The sequence below is a fragment of the Erpetoichthys calabaricus genome, chromosome 4 (genome assembly GCF_900747795.2).
Source record: "Erpetoichthys calabaricus chromosome 4, fErpCal1.3, whole genome shotgun sequence".
Classification (NCBI taxonomy): Eukaryota; Metazoa; Chordata; class Cladistia; order Polypteriformes; family Polypteridae; genus Erpetoichthys; species Erpetoichthys calabaricus.
This window is the reverse complement of record NC_041397.2, coordinates 87,666,278-87,676,046: the sequence shown is the minus strand read 5'-3', so window position 1 is coordinate 87,676,046 and position 9,769 is coordinate 87,666,278. Positions and strand designations below refer to the sequence as shown.

Sequence of the window (9,769 nt, the reverse complement as noted above, 5' to 3'; positions counted from 1 at the left end):
AAAATTGTTGTCTTGTGCACAAGTACAAATAGAGGCAATTGATAGATAACCAATGGAACAGTGTAATTGAAGCAGTTTTGCACTTTGGTAGTGAAGTGAACATTAAATCCTAGGATAAAGTTTTCAGTTTACCATTCTTTATGCAACTGTATCCCTATCCCCATCCATGGTGTTGAGCTCTGAGTAGATTAAATGAGATTCCTTTGAAGGGTTGCTGAACTTTCTCAATTATAAAGTGAAGAGCTAAGCAATACAGCAGGATCTTAGAGTAGAACTACTGATGTGTACCTGACATGGCCTGTTTGGAAAAGCAAGGCTAATCTCATGACACACTTGTTTGGGAGTTTCTAGGAATTTTCCAGGTGGAGGATTTGGATTCAGAAAAGGTTGCTAGAGTCAGAGTAGCTAGGGATGTGAAAGTGAACTTTATACCTGTAGTATACATGCACAAATATAATATATATGTAATATATGCTACTTTAAATATATTGTAGTTGCATGTAAATGTAACATTTACTTACTGTATATGCTCACATATAAGTTGGGTCTTAAAACCCAAAAAATTGATCATAAAATCAGACCCCGACTTATACACCTGTTTAAAAATCTCACATCGGTTTCTCAGATGCATCGAATTTTGTTGCAGCAGCAGTTACCAGTTTCTTTCGCTACTTCAATGAGGTTTAATTTAAAACCAGCTTCATATTTTCTTCTGATCGAACGCTCCATCGTAGATAAGGGATGCTCTTTATGATAAAGATGTATAAGGATGTGAGATACAAAAAACACAGATCAGTGCAAACTTTGCTTCAGAATAGTTTGGGTATTCAGGCACAATAGAGAGAGAGAGAGAGAAGGGATGGAGGTAGGTTAGGAGTATGTCAATCATACACCTCCCTGATGGTACTGCATGATGGATACGTATCTCTCTGTATTAATCAGCATTGAGAACACCATTAATCCTGACCAAATCTCCAACTCCATTTGCAGAAATGCAGCCCCAAACGTTCAAGGAACCTCCACCATGCTTCACTGTTGCCTGCAGACACTCATTATTGTACCGCTCTCCAGCCATTCAACGAACAAACTGCCTTCTGCTACAGCCAAATATTTCAAATTTTGACTCATCAGTCCAGAGCACCTGCTGCCATTTTTCTGCACCCCAGTTCCTATGTTTTCGTGCATACTTGAGTCGCTTGGCCTTGTTTCGTCGGAGGTATGGCTTTTTGGCTGCAACTTTTTCATGAAGACCACTTCTGGCCAGACTTCTCTGGACAGTAGATGGGTGTACCTGGGTCCCACTGGTTTCTGCCAGTTCTGAGCTGATGGCACTGTTGGACTGATACAGCGCATTTCCGCACCCACATAGAAAAAAAAGGCCTTGTGCTCCATGGTTACTCTTTCATGTGGTCATTAGCATATCATAATCCCTTGTACCAATAGCGTGAGTTATCCACATTTGACTTATACGACCGAAGTTATAAAATACCAGAAATTATACTGTAAAGTTGAGTCCCAACTTATGCGTTGGAGAACTTATCCACAAGTATATACGGTACTCTACTAAGTAGCTTTGATTTTTTTTTTTTTTGTTGTCATGCTTGCCTCATTCTGGCTGTTATTTTCTCTACATTTCCCTGAGGTATTGAATCAACCATTCATGAGCCAAAGAAGTATAATGAGCAAGTGCTTGGTTTTTGATATTTTATAAATTTAAGACTTTTTCTAAAAAAATTAGTAAAGTTCCTTTCAGCAGAGATTCATTTGCAAATCCCTATTTACTTAATATTTTGAAGGAAATATGATTTGAATGATCAAAAAGTACCGCTTTTCTGCTTCCCTGCTTGGTAACTTGTGCCATGTATCTGTTGTTTACTGTGTATTTCCTAACATTAGTGTAAACTGTACTATTGATCAATTAGCATTAGCACTCATTCTTTTTGATGAAGAGTTCCTTTTAAAGTAATAGGTGACATCCAACCTACCAACTTCGTTCAAAAACTTAAACATTTCTCTTATCATCTTTTAATCTTATCGCATTTTCCTGTCCGTGTTCATTTTGCTTAAATCAAAAAGATTTTGGACATTATTATAGATTAGATAGATAGATAGATAGATAGATAGATAGATAGATAGATAGATAGATAGATAGATAGATAGATAGATAGATAGATAGATAGATAGATAGATAGATACATACATACATACATACATACATCATACATACATACATACATACATACATACATACATACATACATACATACATACATACATACATACATACATACTTTATTAATCCCAAGGGGAAATTCACATACTCCAGCAGCAGCATACTGATACAAAAAACAATATTAAATTAAAGAGTAATAAAAATGCAGGTAAAAACAGACAATAACTTTGAATAATGTTAACGTTTACCCCCCTGGGTGGAATTGAAGAGTCACATAGTTTGGGGGAGGAACGATCTCCTCAGTCTGTCAGTGGAGCAGGACAGTGACAGCTGTCTGTCGCTGAAGCTGCTCTTCTGTCTGGAGATGATACTGTTTAGTGGATGCATTGGATTCTCCATAATTGATAGGAGCCTGCCAAGCGCCCGTCGCTCTGACACGGATGTCAAACTGTCCAGCTCCATGCCTACAATAGAGCCTGCTTTCCTCACCAGTTTGTCCAGGCGTGAGGCGTCCTTCTTCTTAATGCTGCCTCCCCAGCACACCACCGCGTAGAAGAGGGCGCTCGCCACAACCGTCTTATGTCCTTATACCTCATACTGTGAAATCAATCTAGTAGCTTTTTTTAATATAAACATAAACAACTTTTATGCCTTTGTTATACTGTAGTATGGAGATCAAAAATGCACAAGGTATTCTTGATGAGGCCTTACAACTGTGTTGTACAGCTTTAAGGATACCCTCAGTTGTCTTGTTTTTCTCACAGCTTGTTATGTAACGGAAAATCCTGTTAGCCATCTATAAAGAGGGAAAAAAACCCCAGAAAAGTTAGGAGTTAGAGGCCCTAGATAGTCAACCTGTGTGCCTCCATCATTGGCTGGTCCAATGAGACCGTGTTCAAGGTAAGGTAATGGAGTATATGGAGTTACTGGCGTGTGTTGAGTTGAACTCACTGGACTTCTTCAAAGTTGTGACAGACATGGAGGAAGAAAGGAGATGGCTTAGTGTTTCGATTAATCATTACTCATGAGACTAGTAGAACCATTCTTCCAAAACCAAGAATGGTGTTCTCTAAATAGTTTTTGTTTTTATTGACCCTAGAGTATCAGTATCCCAAGAGTTTTTGGAATTCAAGAAGAAAATTATTATTATTATTGTTGTTGTTGTTGTTTTACTTCCCTCTCTCTTGTTTATGCCTGTTTGTTGATGAGCTCACATTAAAAATATTATTTATTGCTAATAGAAAAAGTATGGGTGCCATACTTGAAATGATTAAGAGAGGTGCATGAGCACAAAGAGATCAGAAACACTCCCATGTACCTTTGCTAAATGAAAGGAGGCTGAATATTACAGTTAAACTGATATCTCCATAACATCTGCACTAAACAAGCACCACATGTCTGCATATAATGAGTAATGGTTAATCTCATTGATTATGGTTTATGATTGGATTAATTTACTTAGATAACACACTGGGTAACACTAACTAAAATATTAGTCAGTAAACCAGGTTAGAAACTTATATCAGTGGTTCTCAAAGTGTCATCTGTAAACATGAGTCATATGGTCTGCAAGTTGACATTCATCATATCAGAGGAAAGACTTAACAGAATATATCAGACTTTTAAATCACTCAGATATGTCAGTTTATTATATACTTGCGTAGGTGTTTTTTCATGTTAATCAGGTTAGTGCCCTTCATTTACACTACAAAATAAGCTTAGATCCATGAGGAACAGGTCTACCACAAAACTACCACAGTGGAGCACAACTTTTACTTCACTCCTTTTCTTCCTGCTCTGCTCCGCTCCTTATCCACCTGTTGTGACTGCCCAATGTCTTTTTCACGCTCGACACTTCTTTCAAACTCCGTCCCTTTCCAGTCAAACCTTTAACGATCACTACACCGGTCTGTTTTTAAGTTAACTTTGACAACAGTCTGGAGAGCCCTTCTCTGGTCATGGAAATCCTATAATTCCATATAGCATGTGACATGTGATGCTTTTGCTGTTTCAGTGCTGTCCGACAATTGGCATGGTCTAGGAGTTATGAATCAAAGGTCCAGCAACTCTGTATTAGAATTTTGTTTTCAGTATAAATACCTTTAGTAAAATATACGCCTTCCAAAAGTATTCAGACCCATTCAGTTTTTACACATTTTATGTTGCAGCTTTATATTAAAATCCTTCAAATTCTTTATTTCACTCATCAAACATTACTTTATACCAAGAACAACAAAGCGAAAAACAGGATTTTAGAAGTTTTTGCAATTTTATTAAAATTGATCAAAAATGGAAATATCATATTAACTCAAGTAGCTTCTTTGAAGCACCTTTGGCTGCAATTGTGGCCTGCACTCTTCTTGGATATGACATGACAAGCTTTGCACAACAGTGAATTTGGGAATTTTCTGCCATTATTCTCACCAGATCTTGTCACGTTTTGTTGGGTTGCATGAAGACCGTCAGTGGACAGTTATGTTTAGGTCCCTCCAGAGATGTATGTTTGGGTTGAAGTCTGGACCCTGGCTTGGCCACACAAGAACATTTACAGAGTTGACCCAGTACCACTTCTTTGTTGTCTTTGCTTTGTTCTTAGGGTTCAGAGCATTCTGGAGCACGTTTTCATTAAGGTTGTCTCTGTACTTTCTTCCATTCTACTTTCCCTCAACCCTGACTAGTCTACCAGTCCCTGCTGCTGAAAAACAACCCCAGTGCCTGTTGGTGCCACCAGCCTGATTCGCTGTAGGAATAGTATTGCACAAGTGAGTTTTATGTGGTTTCCCCCAGACATGATGCTTAGAATTGAAACCAAATAGTTCAATATTGGTTTCATTACACTAAAGAATCTTGTTTCTCTGAAAAGTCCTTTTTGTGTCCTTGTAGATATTGACTGACCACTCAGCCATATAGTCCAGATTAGTGGAGTGTAACAGTGATGGTTCTCCTTATGGAAGTTTCTCCCATCTCCGCACAGGTTCTCAGAAGCTCAGCCAGAGTGTCCTCTCTGACCAAAATCCTTCTCCCCCTGATTGCTAGGTTTGTTCGGGCCACAAACTATATGAATAGTCATGGTTTCCAACCTTATTCCATTTAAGAATTATGGAGGTCATGGTGCTCTTGAAGATCTTCAATGCTGCAGAAATTTTTTGTAACCTACCCCCAGATTTGTGTCTCAGCACAATCCTGATTCTAAGCCCTGCTTGTAAGTAATTGGACCTCATGGCTTGTTTTTTGCTCCTATTCACATTGTTAATTGTGGGTCATTATATAGTCAGTTGTGTGCCTTCCTTTGTCATGTGTAATCAATTTGAATTTACCAGAAATATGAACCCTTAAGTGTAGAAACATCTCAATGATGTTCAGTAGAATGGGATGCAGTTAAGCCATAGTAAAGTATCTGAATACTTGTGTCAGTGTGGTATTTCAGTTCTTAATTTTTAATAAACTTGCAAAAATCCCTGTTTTTGTTTTGTCATTGTTGTGTGTTGTTGATGAGGGAAAAATTAATATAAATGATTTTAGCAAAAGGCTTTCTGAAGGCACTTTCAATGTGGTAATTGTAGGGATGTCACAGAAACGAGTTGACAAGTTGATACCAAAGTTCGGGTACTGGCTTTTGTACATTTTGTAAATTTTTATACATTAACTGGGTAAAAAAGTTGATACTGCAATTGTGTGACTGTAAGTTGATGGATTACTCCAGAATACACAGTAATTAATATGTAAGAAAAACAACATATAAAAATGGCTCACAGTAGTAGTGATACAGTATCTCATCAACACATATAGAAAAAGAAAAAGCAGAGGTCATATCTGGAAATGCTTTTTGTTTGATACCAAAGAATTTTAGCCCTTGAAAGAAGGAAAAAGGGAATTTTGTACTTCTTATTAATATATATAATTAAAAAAAAGACAAAACACACTCACACAGGCTTTCATTGTTGTATCTTTGATCTCATTATGGAGTTAGTTTAGAAATAGATTCATGTGATATGATTGATCAGATATGAGCTGTAGTGTCACAAAGTTTTAAGAGGAGACAAAATTGTTGCAAGGTTAATCACTTTTTAATATCATGACTGACATAGTCCATAAAATGTAACTGAGATTTTTGCATTCTTTCTCTGATTGCATTAAGTACATCTAAAATTGTCTGTTTAAGCAACTATCCATTTTCTAACCAGTTTATCCATTGGGTTAATGCAACTGAGATTCCACGGGACCTATTTTGCTTCAATGTGATCAGGACTTCACAGCTATTGCAAGGGAAATAGTGCTTAGTTCACACCAGAGAGGCTGGAGTAAGACTTTTGGAATTATCCATTATTTGCTTCAGAAATATTTTGGTACTGAGGAAAGAAAGCTGGTATCAATATCGAATTGAACCGATCCAACACTAATAGCAACTAAAACTCAAGGCAAGTTTGTGAAAAAATGGCTGGCTGGCTTTTCTATACCAGCAATGAAATGAGACGCTCAATTTGTTAACACCAAAAAAAACTGTTTAATTCTTTAAAGCACTGTGATTGTGCCATTTATCAGGATGGGAAAAGTGGCAAGTTTCATGTGCCATTAATAAATATGAATATGCAAACACTAAATTTGTGTTATTTGTTTGGTTTTTGAAATCCGTATTCTTTATATAATCCCTAAAATATGAAGAACATAGTGAACGCATATATGTCATACATTTGAAAGGTACATTGGCAAATGTAATACAGTCTACCAGTTGCACTGCATAATCTACCTCTGGATTAGTATTCAGGCAAAGCAATAAGAAAGTCTTGCCAGTCATATAAAATGCATTGAGAACAATATAACGAAGGGTGTTTTACAGGAGTTCTGAAACAATGGATTTTTTTTAAAAAAAAAGGAGAGACAGATTTGGAAAGTTAAAGCACCAAAATGTTGTGACACTTGCAAATTGAATCAATTTGATGTTACTATTTAATATGTTTTTAACCAGCTAATGATGCAAATATAAATCTTAGAAATAGCAAATTTAACAAACTTAAAAAGAGGGATTCTCTGACAAACCATATTTTAAACACATGTTTTGCAAGAATAGCTGTAACGAGTTTGTTTAAAATTATAAATACCCTGAATTATCCTAATTTGCTAATTCAAAAGTTCAGGTACAATTCATTTTTATTTTTAGTATTGATTTTAAGCAGAGAATAAATTTGAAATTTGCACATGGTAATATCATCCTTTATAAACCCTGTTCAGAAGTCCCCACAAGATTATAAAGTTCCCCACATTTGTTGGTACACGGGAGGAATCCCCATGTCTATCGCACATTAAAATTCAAGCTCTGCATTGTGTTACTGTATCATATTCATAAATGCCAGTGCTAATTTACTTAAATAATAGTTGGGTAACATCTTGATGAATATACCAGTATTTTAAAAGAGTTTTATTAGTATTTACTGTATATATTTTATACTGTATTGCAGAAAAAAACACAATATTGTTCCCTTGAATATTTGAGATAATTTTAATAAATAGTTGTTGAATGGGATTTCTGTTTTTTGCTGTGGTATCTAATATTGAGTACTGTAAAAATTTCACTGGTATTGGTATTGAATAATAAAATTCTGGTATTGTGACCTTGCAAATTGTAAAACAGAATTATGCTAACAAGTGACAGTTGTCTGTAGATGGTTCACAATAACTTTGATTTTAATAAACTGGTCCATGTTTTCTTTTGATTGGATCAATAGAACAACTGGCTGTGCCATAAGATGGCTGCACCGACGAGAGCTCCGAGTCATCTCAGCAAAAAGTTATTATTTATTTTCTTACTACTCACTCTCTGTGTGCATACTACTTTATCACACTTTCAGTATGACCAGCAAACACTATTGGAATTATTTTATATGGCTTGTCTATTTTTAACTTGTAATTTTTTTAAATTATTTTTTTAGCTTTATTAGATCTAGGCTGAGTGACTTGTTTTTCTCGTCATACACATTTCATTGTATGTTGACCCAGTGTTAACCTATATATGACAAATAAACCTAATATATTGTATATTGACACTGCCACTAGAGAGAGAGAGAGTCTCATGCTGGTACCTGTGCAACTTTCAATTCTGAAACCACTATCTTTAAAGTTGATGTTAGTATTTAGGCCTACTCCTATGTAAATTCTCCCCTATTTAAGTCCCCCCAACCTTTTTTGACCATCTGTCTTTTCTAAATGACATGTATTTATTTATATTGTACTTATACTATCCATAAGACACATTTAAGGGTATTTAAAGCTATAATATTACTTCATTTTGTACTGTGATTAAAGGGAATAAGCTATTAATTTTCTTTCCCTCTGGAATATTTTTTACTTTGACTAGATTTTGAATTAAAAGTTCCCTTCTAGTCTTTTATTTTTAATACTACTTCCTAAGTTTGCATCGTCTTATTGAAGATATGTTAAATAGTAATCTCACCAGATAGTGAAAGTTTGGAAGCATCTGATTTCCTGTGACTAAACCCAATAGTATAAAAAAGTGCCGTATTTGTGATTATAATGATTTTTGAAAAGTTAATATATGTAACATGGTTTTTGTCCCTTTCTTTTAGACCAACCAAGTGGTGCCTGATTGGTACAGAAAGCTCAAGCAGAAAAAATGATTTTTTGTAGTTGAAATATTTCATCAGAGGCAAGAAGATATTTTCAGGAAATGGATTATGCTACATGTAAATGTTGGTGTTTTTGTGTGTATGTATGTAGTAGTATTTTTTAAATATTGTTTAAAGTAATGATGAAATGCATCATTCTCACTTATTCGCCATGTAAATTGCCTTACCTGCTTTTCTGCTGTAAGAAAAATAATTCTGTTTCCTTAATGTGAAATATAAAACTAGTATTTATTGAAACCACAGTTTCTTTAATTAAAGGGTAAGAAATGACTTAACGCCAAAAGAGTTTGTCAACAGTTTCATGTGTTTTCCTTTTGTTTTGAAAAATGTCACTTAGCTGTTTGAAAATGAAAACACCATTATCATCAAGAGGTTTTGTGTTACCATAATCTCAAGATACCATATATTACATTTGTATTGTGTGTAAAGACACAATTTTCAATTTTTTTTTCCAAAAAGCAATTTTAGTTTGTGTACCAAGCAAATATATGCAATTCAAGGTACAGTAATCTTCTGTTACCACTTACATGGAGACAAAAAACAATGCTTTAATGATAACTCCTTAGTAAGTTTAATACCAATGTTAAGTACCAAATGATATATTCAGTAGCATTAAACCTAAACAGATATTTCATTGACATGTCATTTTTTACTATAAGAATTTACACTTTAACATCCTAAAACTGAAAGGTAAAAGTACTGTGTGAAGTGAACCTTAGAAATTAGCTTTAACTTCTCACTCCTGCAAATTTAAAATATGTGTCAATTCATTTATGATTGCCACAAATGGTAATATAGTAAAGGAATACCCTACCCAAAAATTTATTTTCAATATGTTACTTAACTATGTTTTTTGTAGTGATGACTGAGAATTATTTTTAATCTCATATGTTCTTGGAGAATGAAGATAAAAACATTTATGAAAGTACAGGTGTCTATAGTAACTAATGCTTTA

The 9,769-nt window shown here is 34.9% G+C and overlaps 1 protein-coding gene across 1 annotated transcript in view; it reads left to right on the top strand.

Moving 5' to 3' along the window:
• pibf1 (progesterone immunomodulatory binding factor 1) overlaps nt 1-9,769 on the top strand; it is a 199,708-nt gene extending 189,939 nt beyond the window's left edge. The window contains exon 18 of the mRNA XM_028799614.2: nt 8,755-9,769. Within this exon, the coding sequence (XP_028655447.1) occupies nt 8,755-8,805 (51 nt within the window). The 3' untranslated portion in view covers nt 8,806-9,769. The remainder of the gene's footprint in view (nt 1-8,754) is intronic.